The sequence below is a fragment of the Necator americanus genome, chromosome III (assembly GCF_031761385.1).
Source record: "Necator americanus strain Aroian chromosome III, whole genome shotgun sequence".
In the NCBI taxonomy this organism is placed as follows: Eukaryota; Metazoa; Nematoda; class Chromadorea; order Rhabditida; family Ancylostomatidae; genus Necator; species Necator americanus.
Genome location: NC_087373.1, coordinates 19074954 through 19099279, shown reverse-complemented (window position 1 = coordinate 19099279; position 24326 = coordinate 19074954). Strand labels below are relative to the sequence as shown.

Sequence of the window (24326 nt, the reverse complement as noted above, 5' to 3'; positions counted from 1 at the left end):
GCTTTCCTCCGGAATCAGGAGACTCTTTTCTATTACTGTTTTACTTTAATTTTAAAACCCATGGGCAGGTTGCAAGCCTCTAGTCCCATCAGTTTCTGGGAGAAATTCCATTCTCCCGGAGTGGAAATATGGAGCTTATTTGTTGGAGGCGACTCCAAACCGCCCCCCTTGCACCTCCCAGTCACTTGATTGCAGGCTTTTGGCCGGACCGACGTGCGGGATACAAGGATGTCATGAGTCAGTCCTGGCTCAGCAGAAACATCCCCTGAATCCACCCGCGTCTCTGGGCAAGCACAAGGTCGCTTTTGGTCCGCAATTAGCCCCCTATCCGCCACCCGGGGACGCGCCACGTAGCCTCGCGACTAACCGGCTCTGATCCCTCTAGTGAAGGAGATCCGTGGATATATATATAATGATATCATGATCATGATATATAATAACGAGCTTAGTCCGTGTGTGTGTGTGTGTGTGTGTGTGTGTGTGTGTGTGTGTGTGTGTGTGTGTGTGTGTGTGTGTGTGTGTGTGTGTGTGTGTGTGTGTGTGTGTGTGTGTGTGTGTGTCACGAAATTCGAAAAAAGGGGTGCGACGGGGTCCACCCGGCGTCGAATTGGTACGCTGGGATCAGATAGCTATAAAATGGTTTGCGACGGGTCCACCGGCGTCAGATACCTATAGAAGGAGGAACGACGGGTCCACCGGCGTCAGATACCTATAGAAGGGGGTGCGACGAGTCCACTGGGGTCAGATTGGTGCGCCGGCGCCAGATTGCTATAATATGCGACGGATCCACCGGCGTCGGTGGACCCGGTCATTGGTGCGCGATAACTTAGTGTGAATGACGCAAAAGATAAATGGTTGGAGCCGTTTCATAGCCGTGACCACTGGGCGATTTGCTCTTCACCTTTATGACTCCTCCGCGTGCCTATTTCCTTCTTCGCTCGCCTCAAGTTTGTAGCATGCCGTTCTCAGAAAGTGGAAACACGCATGCAAACGGTTGCTTAAATAGTAGCAAGATGTTTACGTGATCTGACGTAGAACGTTATCATTATCAGTAGAATGATGTCTTTCACGTCATTTTATGTTAAAACATCATTCTTTGATAACTGTTTATAGAAAACAGGAGAAAAACCCATATTTCGCGTGATACTTTTAAATTTTGTCTATAATATATTGATAAGGAGTGTTTGAAGCTGAAGTTCGAATGTTCTCGAAATGTAGAACTGACGCGTTTAGGAAGATGTCTATGAAATGTTTCGCCCTTAGTTATAATATAAAAAAGGAAGAAAGTTTGTTGAAGATACACAAGTCCAATTTCATAGAAAACGACACTAATATTAATTTTCGTTGATCAGTGAAGGCAACGAAGCAAACACCACTGAAAGTCTGAAGTCCGGCTTTAGCCGGACATTCAGACTGGTATACAATAACGAGCTTAGTCCGTGTGTGTGTGTGTGTATGTGTGCGTGTGTGTGTTTGTCTGTGTGTCACGAAATTCGAAAAAGGGGGTGCGACGGGTTCACCGGCGCCAGATTGGTGCGCTGGCGCCAGATACCTATAGAAGATGGTGCGACGGGTCCAACGGTGCCAGATTGCCATAATATGGGGTGCGACCGATCCACCGGCGTTGGTGGACCCGGTCATTGGAGGGCAATAAATTAGTGTGCATAACGCAAAACGTAAATGGTTGCAGCCGTTTTATAGCCGTAACCACTTGGCGCTTTGCTGTTCACCTTTATTACTACTCCTTGTGCCTATTTCCTTCTTCTTTCGCCTCAAGTTTGTAGCATGACGTTCTCAGAAAGTGGAAACACGCATGCAAATGGCTGCTTAAATAGTAGTAAGATGTTTATGTGATCTGACGTGGAACGTTATCTTTATCAGTAGAATAATGTCTTTCACGTCATTGAATGTTAAAACATCAACTATTGGGATTGTATCTATATTATTCTGACATCGAAGGAGTGTTTGTAGCTGATGGTCGAATATTCTCCAAATATAGAATTAACGCGTTTATAAGGAAAACTCCGTAATCTTTCGCCCTAATTTATAATATAAAGAAGAGAAGGAAAGCGTTGTTAAAAAAACACAAATCTAATTTTACAGAAAACACCACTACTATTAAGTTTCATTGATCAGTGAAGGGGAGCGAAGCTAAAATCACCAAAAGTCTGAAGTCCGGCTTTAGCAGGACATTCAGACTGGTATATATATACATATATATATATATATATATATATATATATACATATATATATATATATGTATATATGTACATACATATATATGTACATATATATATATATATATATATATATATATATATATATATACCAGTCTGAACGTGCGGCTAAAGCCGGACTTCAGCGTTCTGTGGTGTTTGCTTCGTTCGCCTTCACTGATCAACGTGAAGTAATCTTAGTACCGTTTTCTATGAAATTGGATTAGTGTATCTCCAACAATCTTTCTTCCTTTTTATATTATAACTAAAAGCAAAAGATTTCATACTCTTCTTTCTAAACGCGCCAGTTCTACATTTGGAGAATATACAAACTTCAGCTTCAAACAGTCTGTCGATACCAGTATAATGTAGACAAAATTTAGAAGTATCACTCGAAATATGGGAAATATGGGTTTTCCTCCTGTTTTCCCCAAACAATTATCAAAGAAGGATGTTTTAGCATAAATTGACGTGAAAGACATCATTCTAATGATAAATATAACGTTCCACATCAGATCACATAAACATCTTTTAAACATGTTGCTACTATTTAAGCAGCCGTTCGCACCCCATATTATATCTATCTGGCGCCGGCACCCCAGTCTGACGCCGGGGTACCCATCGCACCCTATTTTATGAATATCTGGCGCCGGAGCACCAGTTCGACGCTGGGTGGACCCGTCGCACCACCTTTTTCGAATTTCGTGATACAGACAAACACACACACAGACTAACCTCGTTATTATAAAAGGCTAAAGCCGGACATCAGATTTTTTAAGGTGTTCCCTTCGCTCGCATTCACTAATCTATTAGTCAAAATTAATCAAAAATCAATGGTAGTGACATTTTCTGTAAAGTCAGAATTTTGTTTCCCTTACAACGTTTTCTTCTTTTTTTTTACTATAAGTAAAGGCGAAAGATTTTTTTCTAAACGTGTCAGTTTTACATTTTGAGAATATGCAAACTTCAGCTTCAAACACTCCTTCGATACCAACATAATATAAGAACAATTTGAAAGTATCACTCGAAATATGGGTTTTTGTCCTATTTTCCTCAACAGCCGAACAATGATGTTTAACAAAAAATGACGTGAACGACACCATCGTACTGATAAAGATAACGTTCCTCGTCAGATTATGTAAACTGCTGTTTACTATTTAACCAGCCGGTTTCATTCGTGCTTCCACTTTCTGAAAAGGCATTTTATCAATCTGAAGCAAACATGAAAGGAAACAAACACACGGAAGAGTAATAGAGATGAAAAGCAGCACGCGTAGCGTAGTGGCCACGGGTATGAAACGGTTGCAACCTCCCATTTACATTTTGCGACATGTATGTGAAGTTACTGCACAATAATACTGCATTGTGACAGAACGATTTGACGCTGGTGAACCCGTCGCACTCCTTTTATAGCTATCTGGCGCCGGCGCACCAATTCGATGCCGGTGGACCCGTCGCAGCCCCTTTATAGCTTAAACGCATTATGTGTCCGGGACAGCTAATTTTGCTTTTCTTAGCATATGCGTCAGCGTCCCCGATATTCGCTAGGAGTGAACTTCGAATCCATTCTTTGAATTGGGTAAAACGGGATGCTTCTAACATTACTCTTTCAATTGCGCGTTCGACGACGCTGATCGCATTTTCCTCCTGCTTGCGAAACACCCACGTTTCTGAACCGTAAGTCAAACCACGAAGAAGGCGTTGAATGAGTGAGCACAGAGCCGGATGTTCTTAGTCCTTTTCAATACATCCTGAACGCTCTTGTCTACTCCCCAGGCCGCTCGTTTCCTCCTGCCCACTTCGGAGTTCAGGTCGTTGATCGTGTTAATTTCCCGACCTGGATACACATAGCTGGAGCAAATATATTCGTTCCATTGACCATAAATGGGGCATCAGAATCCCATCCGTTCCTCATGAACATCATCTTGTCTAGGTTCAGCTGAATACCGCCCTTTTTAGATGTTTCATAAACTGTACAGCATTGTTTCCCCGTGATTGATGTTTGATGTAATCAGAAAGATGTCATCAGCCAGACGAAAATGATGTAAATGCCGGCAGTCAGCTTTCAACTCCATGTTATTCCATTCCAATTCTCGCATCGCGCTCTCGAGAGTGGCAATGAATATTTTGGATGAGATTTTGGCGATGACGTGACGATCAATCACACCGTTCTTCACGTCGATGGTGACATTATTTGTAGAATGGGGAAATTTTGGTCGTAAAGTTGTTATGCAACTCACGAACTATTTTTATGTATGGAGTAGGGACGCCTTGGTTGTTCCAGCTCTCCATGACCGTCTCGGTCTCAGCTGTATGGAGGGCTTTCTTCAAGTCGATAAAAGTAGGACACAGTGATATTTTGTTCTCTCGTGATACTTCTATGAGTTTTGAAAAGGTCTGTATGTGGTCAGGCGTACTGAACCGTTGATAGAACTCTGCTTGCTCGCATGGCTGTCTTTCATCCAATGTTCTTTCTATCCTGTTTAGAATTACTCTCGTGAAGAGCTTGTAGATGAAAGACAGTAAGCAGGTAAGACGATAGTTTCCAGTTGTCTTGTGGGTCTCCCTTCTTATACAACAGCAAGATTTTCAGCTCTGGAGTTTTCGGTGACAGGCGTCTCTCGATGGTTCTGAAACTTTTTTTTACAGTCGTGAAGATTTAAAATCTACAAGCCGTTCATATTCGTCTGCAATGTTGTTAAAGACGGTGTCTTCCCAAAAGTCGACGAGCGAAGTGATGAGTTCCCAGTTGATAATGGTTCTGGGAGTTCGCTCTGTAAACCTCGGGACCTTCCTCCCTCTCTATGTGAAAAATCTCAAAGGCGATGGTTCTATTCCGCTTAAAACTTCGGTACTACAGCGACTTTGGTCAGGAAAAATTATTTACTGACGATGATGTGCTCAATTTAATTATGGTACTCTCTACCGGGTGACTACCACGTTCGGCGTAGAGAGGAGGGCTTTTGGAATTGCGCAGAAAGCTTCTCTCCCTGTTCATTCTATTGGAGGCCCCGGGTTCCGATGTGAAGTTCTTCACGCGTTTTTCCGGGGCCAATTTCGGCGCTTAAGTTGCTAACCTTGACCTTGTAGAAAGTAAGATCTTGTATGTAGAACTTCTCCAGGTCCATGTAGAAAGCTTCGAGTTCTTCCTCTACGTAGCTTGGTGTTGGAGCGTGAACGACGAAGATAGTCAAAGCTGGCGTTAAACCATTTCCTTCTCGTCCGTAAATGTCCGATTAGAGTCGTTATTTGTTCGTAAGAGGCTATGTTCATTGCCATACTCATGGTGACAAGGACAGCAACTCCTCTACTGTTGCGTGTTTCTAAGAGCAGTTCTCCAGGATCACTTACAGCGCTCAGTGGATGATGCCGTCTCGTCATCGGTCACTCCAATGAAGTCTTACTTAATCATCCTAGCATCATCAGATCTTCAATGGCCGCTTCCGATGCAAGCGTACATGCGTTGTAAGTACAGACCGTCTTCCTAGTCCTTTTCCGTTTCGGTAGCCTAGATGGCTCCTGCAATCCGGTCCTTCCTGGCTCTGTTGTACTAGGCTTTCCAGCGAAATCAGGATATTCTTTCTTATTGCTGTGTCTTCCATATAATTCTAAAACTCATGGGCCGATTGTTGGCCTCTAATCCCACGAGTTTTTCAGGAACGTTCCGTGCAGAGTACATAGGTGAATCTTATTTGTTGTATGCAACTCCAAACCGCCAATGCGAATTCATCGTTACATGTTTAAAAAACTGGAGGCTATAAATACGGCTAGAATTCGCCCCATATATTTTTCTCTTATGTGAAATCAAATATGATACTTGCACTTACTTCTACTTGCGACCACTGCTGACAAAACGTTAAACATTAGTAGAGTATCCGTCAAAGTCAACATCGTCAAACGATGTTAACAACGTCGTTCCCAATTACATGCTTATTCTCCCACAGCAGTTACCTTTGTTGGGCATCATTAGCATATCATCCTAATTAGTCGGTTGCTAGTCATGTCAGCTTTGACTTCGAACGAACTTGCCGGATCAGCACATCTTAAAATCTTTCTTTCTAAATCTAAATCGGCAATCTTTACAACTAAAAATACCCAAGTGTGAAGGTTCCTGATTTCTCCAGTAATTAACGCTAAACCTGGGGTAGCCTCAACTCGAGCGCACAAAGTCGCTGTCGGCACCTGCGATTGTCGAACATTCGCAACACGACCTAATCGAAGAGAACTACTGAGGTTGCTGAGACTAATGTTAGGTTACGGTTACGCATTAGTGTTGCTTTTCTCTGGTTATTTCTTTATTTCTAATTGATTTCTGGCGACCACTCAGGTCCACACGGGATCCATAGAAGGAAGGCATTCAGCATCTAGCTGCTGACGTATTGAAAACACCATCTGTCTGGCAGGAAATAAAGGCATTTGCTAACTTTGTTGTTTTCAGATGGAGCCGACAAGTTCTCCGTATATCAGCGAGAGAGAGGAGAAAGCGAAGAAGAAGACTTAGTTTCCCTGCTTCAAAGTAGTGTTTTTTCTCCGAAAGAGTTCCATACACACCTTTCTCAGACTGTTCTATTGTGCCTCCTTTTAAACTTGCAATCGCGTGTCTGTGTAGAAATCTCGAGGACGTGGCTTTCAAGTTTTACAGCGGCTGTGCAGATTATCACTATTAACTCTGGCTTAATTTTTATTCATTTAGTTCTGCTGCAGCATTGTAATACTAAAAACCAGCTTGAAACTCTCGTGTATTAATGTGCTGGAACAAATAAAGGTGCACTCAAAGTGTGTAAATAGTCTGACGTATTAATCCGTTTGGGATGAACCAACGTGTTCGATTGCAATTCGAAATCGTCAGAAGTTTGTAAACGTGTGTATTTGCCAAGGATGACTTATGGAAGTCAGCTAATGTATAATATCAGAGTCTTTATTCTTCCAAGCTATACTGGTCATTACCAATTGATTTAGCTTGACGAATGGAGAGCTTTGTCTGCCTACAGCGGTTTCGAATCACCTCAGATTCACCAAGTAGAACGAGAAATGCGTCATTTTTACGAAGTCTGTCATACGCATCACCCACGAATCTGAGGTGGTACGGGTTTTCAGGCGGGTAATGCCTATACGGGGGCGTAGATTGTTGGAAAGAGTGTGGTTCCGTTCATCTCACGCTGTATCACTGTAAACGGACGACCCCGAAACGCTGTTTCTTACGACTGCAATGCGCAACCGTTGCGCCCCGCCCATCTTTCGATGTTATCGAATCTTTCGATTTTACATTACTTCATACAAATGTTTCAAACAGCGCTGCAATGCAAGCTGTGTTCGTGCTACACGTAGAACACAGAGACACTCTAGACTTGCACAGGTTTTCCAAAAGGCAAATTATAACGCTCATGGATGAATGCTTAAAGTGCTCCATTTCTCGTTGGGCCGGACACTATTATAGACAAGTCAGGGGATTGCCATGGGACAAAGACTGCCTCCGACACTAGCCATTGCATTCATGTCCAAAATAGAACAACCCATTCTGGAACGAAAATCTTTTCCTGTACTGCCGTTACATTGATGACTGTTGCATTATATGCCCCAACTCAAGATGAGATGGACACTTGTTTCGAGCTTCTAAACCAGCAGTCCCCTTACATACGGTTCACAAGGGAGAAAAGAAAGAAAATTGGCTGTACTTCCTTAATGTAGAAATACAGTGGTCCAATGGTGAATGGAAGACACGATGGTTCCGAAAACCTAGCAACAAAAACACTTTAGTTCACTGTTCTTCCGCTCACCCTTGGAAAACTAAGAAATGTGTGGTTAAAAGCATTTTAGGACAGCCGTAACGGTGACATCGGATGTCCAGGAGCGGATCGATGCGATCAACCTAGCGCAACGTATTCTAATGGTTACACTGGTAATCACTGGTATCTAAATAAGCAATTAGTTCGAATTAGAATGTACGATTGCTTCTGTATTATTCCAGGCTGTGTAATATGCTCATTCGGGAAGGAAGGCGATTGCATGGTCTCTAGTGTAGTCTGTCTAATTTCGTGCAAAACATGTAGGGACCAATACATCGGCAAAACAGGGCGACCCCTTTGTGTTCGCACTAAAGAACATCTAAATGGGATGAAACAATCGAACGTAGCAACTCCCCTCGGAGCTCACCGCAGACAATGTCATGAAAATGTTCCTTTCTGCATAGCTGCCACGATCTTATCGTACGAACCTGAGATTATAGCTAGCAGAACTTTAGAAGCGTTTTGGATAAATGCAAAAGGTCCAAAAATGAATAGAAAGGAAGAGTGCTTAGCCGTGACCAACGAGCTGGCTCTGTATCAAGACCTTTGCGGGTTTGATCTACGGGGTCATATGCGGGTCGCATCCTAATTAGTATCAGCGGAGCGATAGCACCACGCGGATATCCGCTAACATCACGGCAACGCGGCTACTAAGGTAGGCACAACGATTTGGGCCTTTTTTGGTTTTTGTTTCCGGGTGTAATATCCTACGGGATGATGACTTGTTCTGGATGAGGCATTTGAGAGGATATATTGCAAATGCTCTTACTTTCCAGGCTCTGACGAAGGCGACAACGCCGAAACGTTAGCCGTAATAAATTTTGTTAACAATCTTGGCTGTTGCTTAAATTCGACTATCAACAAGTTGCTATCTCTATGCCAAGATTCAAGGAAAGTCGAACTTTCGCGCTTACCTTAGTGTCAAAGAATCTCTTGTTCCAGCTAGACACTCGTCGTGAGATGGTTACCGCACCCAAAATAGCAACTTTAAATAGAGAGCGAGTTTATAATCAATATAGAGCCATTCCTCTTTGCGATTCATATTCGGGCTCTTGGAATGGATCCAAAACGCTTCGCCAGTATCGTGATTTTAACACCAGTACGTGATTTTAACTTCAAAATCTTTACCGGTATGGCCCACTATACCCTATGACCACCTAATGCCGCGAAGTCACGTTTTTTCGTTTAGGTGTTTTTTAACTCGAAGACATAAAGGTCTAGCAGTTCCTCCTATGTATTTGGCACCGCACCTCATACAGGAAATTGGATAAACAACACCTGAACTCAATCAACTTCGTTATCTGAAGTTATTTTGCAATCCAGTGTAGTGCAAATGTGGTTATATAGGCGATTACGCATGAGCCTGTTTTTAAGATAACTAGGGGCAGTTGTACAATCGCTACAGATTCCTCAAGATTTGCTTTCTTCAGACACCGTCGCATGGCAGGTCTGTCAGAGACCGCATTGGTCTGCAACCGTTATTAGCCGCAACTCTCCTAGTGAGCTCGATTGATTCCTGTCCTTCCCTTTCTCTCGTGCAAAACGAGGTGACTGTGCGAAACATTATTTCTGAATATGAATAGCAAAGAAGAATGCCTCTATATTAAGCAGGAACTCGCTACCTATTTAGGGTTGCTATTTTGAGTGCGCTAGTCATCTCACGACGAATATCTAGCTGTGGCAAGAAATTCTTTAACAGTAAAGTAAGCCTTACACTTTCACTTGCTCTTTGCTGGGCGGATAGGGTGTTTGATCGGATAGTCAAGTTCAACTTAATCATCCTTTCAGGAAGGCGATTTCCAAACGTTAGCCACTAATAAAGGATTGTAACAACCTCGTGTCAGCCTCAAATAAGTCATCATACCGAGGTTTAAAGAAAGTCGAATTTGAAAGTTCATAGTATAAACTACGGATGTGAATGTGGCCCACTTTGCTTCCTATGGTCTTCCAGGAAAAAACGGCGGAGCGCGCCACCCTTGTGTACGCGCCGCATCCCCGTCTGAGCGGTCAAAAACTGTCGACTTTATGGGAAGAGTATCTTCTCATGAGTCGATTCTAGTGAAACCAATGAATAGGCTGCTAAGAGGATCAGAGGGTATACATGGGAAAGCGTTCTAACCTATCTCGTAGGAATAAACGCCGTTCCCAAGCCGTTTTCTAGGATGATTAGATGGAACTCTCATATTCGCAACCCCTAACTTTACGTCTTCCATGAGGTTTCCGCACTACGTCAATTTTGTGATACGCTACCCTCGAGGGCTCGAAACAAGCTATAGCCTGATGGGGCGAGGTCTGGGGAATAGGTAAATGAGGACCGTTCCCTAACTCAGAACATTATTATTTGCATTACATTATTCGCAGTATTAGAGTTCTTCTCGTCCTTGTCCCCTACAATTTCCATCGAATAACGATGTACTAACATGGAATAGCGTAAACGCCTACGTCATATTGATAAAGATGAGGGTTCTATGTCGGATCACATGACCTGTATGCTAATGTCTAAGCAGCTGCGTACACGCAAGAGAGCAGAATTTTAAAGAACAAGAGTAGCTTTACGGAGGGGAACATTAGGATTAAAGGCGTCACCCCACGAATCTATGGTGGTGCAGATTTCAGGTGGAGTATTCGTATACGGGATGGGAGACTACGGAGAGGGAGGTGATTCCGTCCACTTTTTGCTAATTGCCATAAAAAACGGCCCGGAAGATGCGGCGCCGCACAAGACTGGCGCGCTCCAATCGAACCTCTTGTACAAAATGGTGCGCCAAAACGAATGAAGCCGGATTTTCCGGGCCGTTTTTTACGGCAATTAGGAAGAAATGGACGGAATCACCCCCCTCTCCGTAGTCTCCCATCCTGTATACGAATACTCCACCTGAAATCTGCACTACCTCAGATTCGTGGGGTGATACCTTTAAGTGCTACACATGCAGTTGTCCCGGCCATGAAATGGTTAACAACGCCTTCTTCACTTTCATTTTGCTCAATTTGCATGGAGTTCTTCGAATTACTCATAACTGAGCTGGTTACAACTTCTTGCGCTTTAGCACCATTCTTGTGAAGTGGAATCCCTTACGTGTTTTCTTTCACCCCAGTGTGAAGCTATAGATCCAGTTTCGCGTCATTTTACTGCTTTCTGGTACTTGTGTTCCAATGTGACGAGTTTGGACCCGTTCCCTACTTTCTGAAATTTCGTTTCGTACATCCATATACAATTGCACCTACCCACGTGACACTAAGCCCGTTACTTTAGTTGGGTTAAAACAACATGAAGCACGGACAGTTGCGTAAGCGGCAGCACTCGAAGCGGGGCAGTGGAGCGTAGCAATTGAGATCAGATTGTGTAGGGATCCTCGCTACGGCCACCTATCTCTGCAGTTCGCCACGGTCCCACCTCGATTCCAACCGCTGTCTCCACTGGACCGCTTCGAGCGCAGCCGCTCACGCAACTGTTCATCTTACATGTCGTTTTGACCTGAGTATAAATTGCATGGCAGAGCGATTCCTGAATGAGAATGTTAAAACGTTTGCGTTCTTAGGGGTACACAGACCTTAGTATACGGCATTCGTCAATATATGTAACGGCATAAAATCGGTTGTAATCGTGCTAATGTCGATGTTTGCAATTTCCTTATAGGGAAAGCAACCATTGCACGTGTCAGTCGTTGACAAGACAATTTGTAGTTTTTCTGAGAAATATTTTCACAGCATCACAGTTCAAACATTCCCGACTATGTCGTTTTCTCAGCCCTTGTATTTCAGTAGAATGACTTTCTAATGATTCTGTCACATTCTACAGGGTTTCATTGTCCTACGCGAGAGAGTGAATAGATTTTACATGAAATGAAACCACAATACTTCTTTCTTCAAAGTTGTAGTTGTGCAAATGTACAAGAAAATATTTGTATTCGTTATAGGCTGAGTTCGGGGAAATATCCGCGACTGACTTGTGGCTCGTCTGTTAAGTGGGGCCAACGGATGCCGTAGTTCATAAGCATCACGATGCAAATACGAAACTTCTTCAGCCATATCCAGAATTAGGGACATGATGAACACAATCTACAAGAACACACTTACGTGAATTCAAAAAAGGAGCGAGATTTCTGCTAACGCTACTCTCTATCAAGTTAGACAGGAAAATAAAAGATACTATAGCTCTTCCCCAATCTTTCACCTTCTTCGCGAGCGCAAATAATTTTGTCGGATATGATTTCGCAGACCTCATGCACAGTCATGCATCTTTCTGTTGTTGAAGTCTAAAAATCCTGAAATTGTCAGAAAAGTTCTTCACTGTGTTACTTGCGAACAGCGTTTACCTACAGGTGGAAAGATCCAATCTTCGGAAATTTTTGGAATGCTGGTTTTAAAACGGAACTGCAAGATCGAAAGGTACTTATCTCACTGTGGTCAACGCACCTCCATCTCAGGTCGGTGCAAAGGGTGGACTTTAGATCTACTTTTAAACTGCTCAGTGTGAAAATGTTGAGGGCGAAATGTTTTCTGATAGAGGAGGGCACCTTAGATCAGACAAACAGCAACGCTAAGCGGAAGCAAAGCACAGTATTTCAGAAAACATTGTTTGCGAAAGGGATTAGATAGACGTAGACGTAAACATACGAACATACTAGTACAATCCCATGGGTACTGCGGGCATAACACTACGAGATTTCTTTCCGTCATATTTTATTTGTTCTCAATTTTTTTCAGATATCGTGGTGCGAACATATACATGCCCCACTATTCTCACTTTTTACTTTGTTGTACTCTGACGCGCCTTTGCACCTGTCTGACTATTTTGGACCCGTCTTGCTGCTTCTGAGCAACTACTCGTAGCCCCAATTCTAGGCACCCAAGGTACTTGCAGAACGATGTAGGACTTGTTTTCCTAATTGAAGCGCCACTGCACAATTCCGACGCTGTAGGATCCGCCCATTGCTCACAAATTTCAACAACCATGCTGCTGGCTTTCAGGCGCTAATGCACCATTTAAACGATGATCGACCAGTCTCTCTATGTCGAAGCGACGTCACATCAATCCATGTGGTATTCACCTTCATCTTCTGGTGTCGATTCATCAATCCCTGTCGTTGGAAACGCCTTACTGACTTCACCATTTACCTGGTCCTACTTTTAAACACCGAAGCACCAGTCTGAAATATTGGTATCCTCTCATGACTACTGAGCTCCACCAATCATACTGTCCACTTTTTATTTCTTTCTGTACCCGCTTGTCCTCTATTGACATAACTGGATCTGCTAATCCCGCAGTCACTGCTGATCCATTAATTTTCGTGACCAGATCATATCACGCTTTCGCACTGCTTCTCGCTTAGCACATTCACATCGCAGCAGAAAATAAGATCGAATATCCAATGTGCGTGTAGTGCGCTGACACCATTCAGCTGATGTGAGCTAACGCTACCACTATGAATCTGAACGAAATTTCTGCGGTTTTTGCTACCTTGATACTGATGCTGCATTCTCAAATGTTTTTCTGTAATGTTCATGGTTTCTGCAATTTCGAAACGTGCTTTTAGCTCCATTTGTCTCAGGTGATTGTTTCATTTCAGCTTGGGAGCTCGCTTCTGAACTACGTGTGTCGTGCACAGCGGTTTCCATCTACTTGCGATACTATGAGAAGCCAAAGAAACTCGATTTCTGATTTCAGTTTTTGAAAGACGAATCCTTTGTAACGATCGTCAACACCGCTCAGTGGTTGAGCTACAATGAAGCACCAAGTCATTAAATATGTTCAATATTTGACAATGGTCTAATTCGTCACAATTTCCTGAATCTTGGCGAGAACATCAGAGCAGACAAGCAGTGTCAACAAATCGACGAAATACAAATGAAGAAAGAAACATGCCCAGCACTGGTGAATAACTTTGTTTGAAAACTAAGTAATTGCTTCGGAAACTACCGAAAATGATCGCAATGCAGAAATTACTCAACCACTAGTTCCTCCAACGAACGTGAACGACTACGTATCCTTTGCAGAGTGTGCTCCTTTACAATGTTGCTCGGGTATTCAATATCCCTTAAAATAACTGATCTGCCAGCTTTATGGTGTTCTTCTTCTGAACATTCACTCCAATCTCCTCTTTGGGCTCCGGTTGTTACCTATTCTAGTTCGCTTCATCTAGGAACTTTCGTCGTACCGGTCACCTGGACCTTGATTTCTGCATCTATTGCACAGCACTTGTCAGAACCCTTTTTAAAAATCTTTATTGCAATTGTGTTGTCTTCTTCTCTGTACATCACTCTCACACTTTCTTAAATAAGCTCAGTCTTTTCCGTAAAGTTCATCCTTGTGCTCACCTGGGCGAAGTGCAATAATAATCGTTGCGCGTCTCCCTTACCTCGAAGGCCCAGTCAATCACTGGTTGCTCAACATATGCTAGAGGAGAACCTTCTACAATGGTTGAACCAGTTCCAGTTTTGAACCCACTACTGGTCATTCAGAATAGTTCAACGATTATCAGCTTCTTCGAATTGGAATTCGCTCTCTTTCACATCGTTCAGCTCCTTCAATCACCCTGCTTCCTTATATCCCTCACCCTTTCTCTTTTTTGCCTCCTATTGTGATGTCCAGTTATCTTAATGTGGCAAACGCACCGAGACTAATGTCCGACTTTTGGACTTCTATGGTGCTCAATTTCTTTCCTGCTTAACAATGAGTAAAAATCCACAAAATGGAAGCTTTTGCAGCTTTTCGAAAGAAACGCAGCACCAGAATCTCAAAAAGCGTTCATATTTAGTTTCAAATTAGCATTCTCTTGATGTAACTGTATTCGTCGAGCCATACTTTCCTATTTTCCACCTCGTGCTAGATAAGAATGATCTGAACATCTCCACCGTGTTAAAATGTAATCAGGCTACTTAGTCCTGGTAATTGGCCACCAACTACTTGAGTAACCTTGTGCCCTTCTTAGCAACTTGTGTGAACTGTTTTCTAGAATAGTCTGTGCACTATTCTAGAAAATGGAGGAAGGTAAGTGGGAGAAAGGATAAATATGAAGACGTACCATTCCAATGTTCCAGGAAAGATGGCGCAGCTACAACTGCGATACATTTTTAAACTTTTCATGCACTTTTTCAGTCCTTGTAAATTCTTTGGTACTGACCCCTATCTCTTCAAAGTTTCCACTTCGTGACGCTTCAACGTAAAGGAGTTGAACTCCTTCCACATACATTTTCGCTATTCTGTCCAGCTCAATGTGTCGAAATATTTTCCAAAAAAAGCTAACAGAAAGTAAATATTAGTTTGGGTCGTAAATGACTTCCGTTTTCTTTTCCATACATTTATCTGGGTAACGGCGAACAGTTGACTTGTGAAGTACTGAGCTTCTCTGCTAACTCTCTCGCTGTTTGACGTGGGTTTAGTTTCAATATTTGCTTCAAAATATCAAGTCTGAAATAGGAACTCAAGTCAAAGCATCAAGTCTGAAGGGCGATCTCCTTGGTGCGTCTTGCAAGGTCGCACCTCCAGTACGGAATTCGACAAACTAATTTCTAACCGCCCGATCGGTTATCACTCTTTCACCATACCCACTGCACAATTTTGAACCGTGGCAGGAGCACTATTAAATTGGTTGAATTCTCAAGGCATCACATGGCGCACTTTTTGGTTCTCTGTTGTTACAATGAACAAGGAAATTGAACGTAACATGTACAACACCAGACTGGTGTCCAGAGACTAAGCGAAGTTCTGCCTGTGTAGCGATAACAAAAATTTGGGTATCCAATCGTATGCGTAAACAATAAGGATGCCTACCATGTACCCGGGTGGAAGTTAGTTATGACGCTCGCGCGTGGGCGGTCGTTAGGTACCCACAGCCAAATATGTGCGGCCGAATAAGTGTCTGCAGAAGAGCCTGCTTGTAAGAAAGAGCAGGCGTACCTTATATCCGTTGTGATCATTAAGGTCTGCCCAGCCCAGTGAGGTCGCTTTTGGTGTTTGTTGACATTGACATGGCAAAATCTGCTCCTAAGAAAATAAACAAAACAAAGTTGACGAAGCAGTAATTGCTGAAAAGTGGGATTCGTCGAAAATGAAAAAGAGATATCTTAGTATTTCTAGTTTTTTCTGTTATCTGTTTTAGAGAACGTTTCTGTTTTAGAGACCAAGGAAATAAAAAAAATTGAACAACGACTATTCACTCAAGAGAATCGAGAGCACTACGCAATCCTTTCCCCTCATGAAAAGCGTCAGTCACCATCTAAAGTGAGAATCTCCTCTATGACTTTTGAACTTTGAGAGAGTTTCACTGAAAGCCTGTAAATGTTGTCAGTGAAAGTGAGTATGAGACATAGGCAAGTTTCTAGGCACGACAATTCAAGGCACTTTTTTGTTCGTCCCGAATAACTACGGGAGTTGGTAGTCAAAATTTAACGTTCAATTTTCATAAAGTCTTATTCTTTCCATCACCTTCTGTTTGTCACTTAGCGAGCAATAACTTAGCACATTTCCTTATTCAACAAATCATTACACCAAACACAGCCATACAATCGGCATGGAAATGGCTATCCATCTGAGTTACGTCCATAGGATACGCCAGCGGAGATACTTTGCTATGGCGAGATTTTTTTTTGAACTTTACGAGTAGATCACTAGCAAGGAGTCAATAAAACGAAAACTAACTGCAGCTTATTGGCTTGTTAGTCTTAATATTCCAAAAAAACAAAATAAGAATTTAGAACTGAAAATAAGAATCAACATAAGTTAAGGAACGAACAAAAATATCCAAGTTGTAAAAACCCAACCGTTGTAGTCTACCCATAGTTCAACACTTGTTTTTCATTCCTGTGAATTTGAAGAGTGATAATTAATTATAGGCGAATGTTTGAACTTCTTCCCTTATTCTACTTTAGCGAGCAAGATCTCAAAACGGGTGAGCATAAGCTGAATGCAGCGCAATGCTCTGCTGATGCTGCGCTGCGCAGCGCAGTTGACGGTCACCGTCGCCATAAATTTCCCCTAAGGATAAGTTGTTGAGAAGCTGTGGGTACCCAACGACACGCACCCGTGATCTACATTCCAACTTTACTCTTTCGTGGAGAGACTCCAACATCGTCAATTTCGTTGTATGCTGTCTTAGAAGACGATTTTGGAGTTTCCCAGGGAAAACATGGACTTTGAGGAGTAGAGTACAATTATGAGCGCCATCACACTCAAAACCCCCTAATCGTGTGGAAAGTACGTTTGATCCTACGAGGTTCGTGAAAAAGCGTCACTCTTGTGCCCATTTTCATGCGCTGAGTGGGAACACGCCTTTAAGAATGATTAGATTAATACTCGTAATCTATACCAGAGACTCCATATTGTCCGCGAACGATCCACACATGATAATATCATGATACAACCTCTAAGAAAGCCTTCGCTGCATTTTGTTCCCGTCATTTGTTCTCGTCAACCGTCGCACAGCACTGGTTGCAAGGGCTTTGAAAAGCGTTGTTCCATAAGTAAGAAGCTCTAAAGACAAACCGCAAGCTTTATCACCTTGCTCCAACTACTCACTTCTACACTCGTCCCGCTCCACCACGAAGAACACCTCCCAACGTTGTTGTCTTCATAAAAAGCATCGAAATTTTGAAAAGAAACTATGGATATAGATACGCCGTTGATACTTGGTGAATAAGCAAATGATTGGACATACGATGCTACTAGAACTTCTTTACCTGCACTGATCACCTAACTTTTCTGATTACCTATTACGATTATAGATTAGAAACTAACCTCGAAGGTTTCTCCTTCAAATCTTCTTTGCTACTCGTTTATTTCAAACCCCAAATAACCCAGTTGGTCGCCACTTTGTACACGAATATTTCGTCTTCCTGGCCCAGTGGCGAATTGACTATGATCCAGGGTGTCGGGAATTCCGGATAGGGATTGCATCAGCTTAGGGCGGTCGCTAGTGCAATATTGCACTGGTCGCTGTTTCAACAAACGAGCATGGAACCTTTCAAGCTTCGAGCGTTCTCATCCACTCGTTCTAATCTTTTATCCCAGAGCGCTCCTGATCCTTGTTTTCTGCTAGCATGACCTTCAACGAATTCCAGCAGCTCCTCTTTCTGCTCTCGCTTATTTCGCTGACCATTTTACTCTCTTTCGATTGCTTCGTTCCAATATTTTTTGCGTCGCGTAAACATAAGTGTTGAATACTGCATCTGTTCGAATCGATTCAATCGTGAATTATTTGAACGAGCATCTCGCGTGAAATATTCTGGTCTGATCATGGGAGTAAGGTAACGTGTGAGCTTGAGCTGCGCCTCTCTTAAGAGAGGAATCAGCGGGTAGTGTAAGGACCCTGGTTCGAATTGTAGACTCTCTTCTTCACCTTTGCGCTTTGGTTATTTTACAGCTGTTCCCCTCGCCTTACACACAGCATTTGCACTAGCAACAAATATCATGATTTTCACGTGGTCGAGATGGAGTCATGTGTTCAAAGCCTGCGCGGGAGATCTTACAGCATTGCTCTTCACATTTAATCCATTTGTTCAAAGCTGTTGCTGCAAACAAGAGTTACCCCGAAGTGTAATACGCAACGAAATTTCGCCATACAAAGGAGTTCCACATAACATCATCGTACATTCGGACACTGGAGAGCATAGCCCACTAAAATCGCATAAAAAGGCGAAAGGGTGTGGTGGCTGATTTAAACAACGACCAGTGGAGCGCTCAATCTGCCAAAACTCTGAGAATGCTACTGGAATAAACGCGAGGATGAAATCCTGAGAATTTAGTTTAATGCAGAATGCTGGCTGAAACTACGCATCTACGAGCAATTCTCTGCTTAACGCTGAAGATGCTTCTATAAATATGAGATAATGTATACAAGCAAATACGAACAGGTCATGTTTCATTTGTAGTTAAAATTTAAAATTTATTGTAAAAGTATAGATGGTAAAGCGTCCAGTGTTCGTTTAATCCCTTCTGAATGCGTTTCAGGTTCCAATTCAGAATCGTATAGGTTAATGAAAACCTATGCTGGCTCAACAATTATTTTCCAGTACCAACTGATATCAAGTCAGTGTCCTTATGCGATGATAACAATTCATCGGAGAGGGATGGAAAGGTGGTTCACTTTCGAATCGAAGACATGACAATACAAGCATGAGAACCTATCGCTGCTCCGCTACTTTCAGAGAATAACTGCGCATTTACGCAGTTACACCAACTAGTCAACTTCAAAACTTCTTTACATTTGCACAGTCCAACCCACTCGTGCAGTCACTGATGCTGGATTGGTCGGCTATTCGCTGTAAACTATTCATTACTCCAACATGCTGTAGAGATAAAATTCCATCAACAGAACATTATTTCTCGACTTGATGACTATTTCGTAGACGCTTACAAATGCAATGTCGATGCTTGTTCGAACTTAACGAGAACTTCATCGGTCCTTTATCAATTATTCATTCGTTTTCGCGTGTATGTTTGAGTGGTGTTCATTTTCCCTTTTTCAATGTAACGGTCTTCCGACAACCATCGGTGAGTTCCGTGTCATAGATACAACCCTAAGGGTTCGAAGCCACTCGAATATCGAGGGTATAGCATAGATATTCGAATGGCTTTAAAAATTTGCGACTTTTGTAGCTTTCGTAAATAACATTTTTATAAATTATCTAGCTCAGTGGACAGTCCTCAAAGTTTTACTAGCACTTCAAATCATTCTATCACATATTGTCTTAAATGTCATCGAAGCATTTGCATTTAAGACGAAACTTTCTTTTTTTCTAAGAATTTTTCCACGGCTAACGCCGATAAAAATATCGTTCATTGTTAAAAGATTGCGTTACAATCGCAATTCTTACAAACCTGCCCATGTTGGTGTTTTGCTTCTCTCTGTAAATAACGAACCTCTGTCCTAATTTAAATACTCTAAGCTTCTCTACCTACAACTCTAATCATGCTTGCAAACCACAATGGAAGGTACTAAATCTTAACAAACATGAAATAGTGAACTTTGGCTTGCATGGTTGCTCATAAATTCTTTATCGTTCGTGAACCCCAGACTCGAATTAGTTGTCTTCAAAATTTCTTTGAACGATGTTTCAATTAAGTTTTAATTTAAATTTAAGGACTGCAGTGCATCCAGTTGGGAGTAATTGTATTTTTCCCTCAATACCTAAAATCGCGAAAAATTCGCGCACACGACTCATGATAGTCTTCGACCGAATATGGAGGTCGATCAAAAAATTGCAATGAATGAGATTGCAAAGGTAATGCGAGCCTTTGTTGAACTACGAACATACACTTCTCTCGTTTTTTTCTGAAACAACTGCTTTACAATTGCTTGGAAATGTGTTGTAGACAATTAGTCCGGGTCCGCTATTAAATACTTAAAGTAGAATAAACTTCTCTCTCATTTCTTCTTCCGTCATAGAATCTAAGACGATATGAACACCTCAGTCGAATTATCATTTGCCTTCTCTTCTTCATTCGCAATTTTAGTCTGAAGATAAATTGCGGCATCACGTCCTCCGTACCACTGGCAAACTTGGCTGTGTGACAGTCGAGAAAGTGAATTTCTACAGAGCCCTCTATTATGTATCTGAACTCAGTCGGGAAAACAAAAAATGGACTCCTGGATCTCCTCTGTTCTCTGCTGGTACCGACTAATCAAAGGGTTTTCGACGACTGAGACTGATGATGTTAATTTCATTTTGAAGTGATAATTTCACTGATGGCAGCTACGCGATGCGTGCTGCCCGTTGCACCATTCAGAATCGATCAGCTCTCCCGCCTGTCCTCCCTGTGATCTCAGATTTGATCGTGGTGCGCCAGTAATGTTTCCAGTTGTGCATGTCATGTGGAGGAAACGGAGAATGGACTCTCGTTGACCGCGAAACAGTAAGCACATAGTGCTTTTGTCTGAAACACCTGTTTTGCGTTCTTTTCATGTCTCCTGGGACCGAAGTGAATCTCGCCCAAAAGCGTCACGTGTCCGTACCACGTTGTCTTGCCTCCCCTGCCTCATCGCGTTGCCCTCACCTTCTCGAAGGATAACACTGACCGCAGTTTTCCTTCCTGATAACTCGTTTGGAATCCACATCTTATGAAGGATGAATGTGATGTAGGCATTCGCGCTTCTTTTTTCACGTTATTCAGTATGATTTGAACGTTTTTCTGCCACGAGCTCGAGCTGCTTGTATTTTTCAGGAGGCATCTGCCAGAGGTAGCTAACCACTCACTGGACGTACATATCAACCCTGAAGCGCTCATCTCATCTCTTTCGGGTAGCAATATATCCAAAGCCACTCATACACATTCTCAGAGCCAATTCACTCAACTGAATACTTCCCATTGGATCCATCATTAGAGGGATGGTATGCACAAAAGTCCAACTCAGTGGGTCTTTGTGATTCTGTTTATATTCATCTGTTCGGAGGAGTATGGAAGCACTGACCGTGTTTCTGTGCTGGTCGCGATGTCTCAGAATAAGACTCGAATAATCTTCTCCAGCATTCTTTTGAAAGCAATACAGATTTTTGCAGCAGTGTATTCCACATAACTTCATTTTTGCGTGAAATGTTGCAGTAGCTAAGTGCAAAACCATGTTTGAGAATAAAACATGTAGTCCAACGCTCGAGGAATCAATTTTGGGATCGACGCGGCTCACTTCAGAACTTCGCGTTCTGCCCTGACAACTCCAAAGAGGCACTGTTTGTATTCATTCCATGGCCATCGTCAAGACCTGAACCCGTTAAACACATGATTTTTTTTTAGTTATAGTCGGGTCAAAACAAAATGAAGAACGATGCAGTTGCGTAAGCGGTTGCGCTGGAAGCGACGGTTTGGAGACACGGAAGTTGGAAGACATGAAAGCTGAATGGGACTATCGCGAATTGCTGGATAATGTTAGCAAAGGTCCTCACTCGATCCTATCGATTTCCTTCGATTCTGTGCAATAAAATCCAACCACTGTTTTCGTAGCTGAATGACTGCTTGATGTTTAAGAGTAAGTGGCGAAGATAGAGCCAAGATCATTCCGTATCCTCTGAATCGTACACGTCCGATTCAAAACATCGCTTGTGGAAACGTTCTCGTGCATTCCCAAAACACAGAAACGTTGTGCACGAGAACACGGACTGTTCTGTTCTCGCATGTTTTGGGAAACAGATCCGCTCCACTATATCACAGACGACGATCCGTGTATTTCATTGCGTCTCGATGAGTTTGATGACGCTGTACTCTTTCTTTCTGGCTTGCATTATCAAATCTTCAATTACAGCTTTCCACGCGCTTTAACTACAGATAGTTATCACGGGCTTCTCCTTCTCGGCAAGTTCAGACAGCCCTCTCAACTGGTCTTTCCTTACGCAACAACACCTCCATTCAGAAGACTTACTAATATAGCAAGTGACGAAATCTAAGGACAGTCTGCTGATCTCCATTCCACAGGGAATAGAGGCAGAAATGAAGCCGCATTTTAGTTTTTTTAACAAAAAAACTCCCTTTTTAGATATATATGACGGTATTGTAAAAGTAGTTTTATGATGGAAAACTAAATAACATTGTTGTGAATTCTGCAAGAGTAAGCATATTTCTTCCTTTCTCTAGAACACATACCTACCTATGGGCGTCTAATAGTGGTGTGCACGTATGACTCGTGTAAAATAAGTGCACTTTTTACGCGAGACCGCGCAGGCGTACAGTGGGGTCAAAACGACATGAAGCACGTGCGCAATTGCGTACGCGGCTTCTCACGAGCGTGGAGCGTAGGCGCTAGGAGCGTGGTGAAACCCTGTTGGCGGCACACATCGCTGCAGTTTGCGACGGTCCCAACTCGGTTCCAGCTGTGCTGATTCGACCGCGCCGTTTTGAGCCCGTACGCAAATGCACCGCAACTACACTCGTTATTCATGTTGTTTTGTTATAATGCTGCAGGTTAAAGGTAGCATACCACGTAATTGACGATGATGGACTCTCTACAAAAAAGATAAGGTGAGAACTGTAGATTACTACCATAGGTGTTCACGCTCATTCTCCTATTATCGCCCCGAGAAACAGCATAAAAAAACTGTATTCCACTTCGAAATTTCCTACGAGGCATCTTAAAACGACCACTGCTATGGACGCTTCGAGCTTGCAAACGTTAATCAGTGAGATTCCCTCAGCAGCCTATTCAAGCTGAACCAAAGGATACGCTACTGAGGGAGTGGGCACGTGCACAAGGTTGTGAGGTGTCTCGTGGAAATTGGAACTAGAGGGCAGTTTCCCACGCCGTCTTTCACGACGGTTTTATACAATTGATCGTGAACACACGCATACTCTGCACTCCTCGGATTATCTCTTCCTGGAGAGATCCTACATCGTGATATGCTCCCTTAAATTTCACGCATAGAAAAATTGCAGGAAAACTGTTTGAAATCAATGAAGCTTGTATGGAACCTCACTGTGATAACTACTGAATAAGAGAAATAAAGAAGTATTTGGAGTACGGATTACCCTGGACTTCATTCAAATTATCGAAAAACGATGTAGCCGAGAAAAGAATTTAATACGAGAGCTTCACTCAGTTTAACCTAGTTATAAAATTTGGCTGCTCTAAGAGGTAAGACACCAGCAAACTTTTTCTACTGTTGAACAGTACGAGTAGCTTTGGGCCGGCATCGTTATCACAGTGTATTGTTGTCATTTTTGTCATTTGCAGTTCCTTCACACACTCTTAACTAGTTCCATTTCCTAATATTCAACGATCTTTCGTCTCACAAATTATAGCTGAACATTAAAGGGTGCGGCTTTGCCGAAGAATGCTGTCTGTAGAGTGTAAGAAGCTGTTGCTGTCAGTCTTTTTTAGTCGTTATCCTTCGTTGTTTATTCTCACTTGTTATCGCTACTAGTTTGCTCCATAACCTCTCCGCTCTTCAAGATTAATTCAATGCCGCTTATTTCTAAAACTATGAACCCATACAGTTCCAAAACGTCGCAAATTCCGGCCACCGAAAAGCGCAGGAAACTGGCTAAACAAAGACCCAATGAACATACAACTGTCAAAATTACGAAACTTTCTATTCTGTTAGATTTTGGGGTCGGGGATAATTAGTCGGGTGAGGCTGTCTTGTGAGATCCAATCAACTTTGGATCTACACTGTTTCATAGCAACTGTGCTCTGCAAGGAGGGGACTTCTCGTATGTGGATTTGTTTTTATCCATTCTGATAATGAAGTGACCGACTGTGACCTTCAGTAACTCTGAGTGAAGGGTGGTGAAACTTCGAAGGCGTCCGTCATCCCAAGATCTGCTTCTTGTTACCTTATACATTAGTGTCAGATTAATAACTCATCTAAAACTCCTGCTGCGGTTGATGCAAAAGAAA

At 42.6% G+C, this 24326-nt stretch overlaps 2 protein-coding genes across 2 annotated transcripts in view; both read left to right on the top strand.

Annotated features, from left to right (window-relative positions):
- Positions 1 to 6719, top strand: part of RB195_010080 (uncharacterized protein) — a gene marked incomplete at both ends in the record, with an annotated part of 39613 nt that extends 32894 nt beyond the window's left edge. The window contains one exon of the mRNA XM_064190921.1: positions 6657 to 6719. Coding sequence (XP_064048504.1) covers positions 6657 to 6719 — 63 coding nt within the window. The remainder of the gene's footprint in view (positions 1 to 6656) is intronic.
- Positions 6720 to 16843: 10124 nt separating this feature from the next.
- Positions 16844 to 19185, top strand: RB195_010079 (uncharacterized protein; the record flags this gene model as incomplete). The annotated part of the gene is made up of 3 exons (XM_064190920.1): positions 16844 to 16958; positions 19015 to 19079; positions 19150 to 19185. 3 exons carry the CDS (start codon positions 16844 to 16846, stop codon positions 19183 to 19185), a joined length of 216 nt encoding a protein of 71 aa, XP_064048503.1.
- Between the last annotated feature and the right edge of the window lie 5141 nt (positions 19186 to 24326).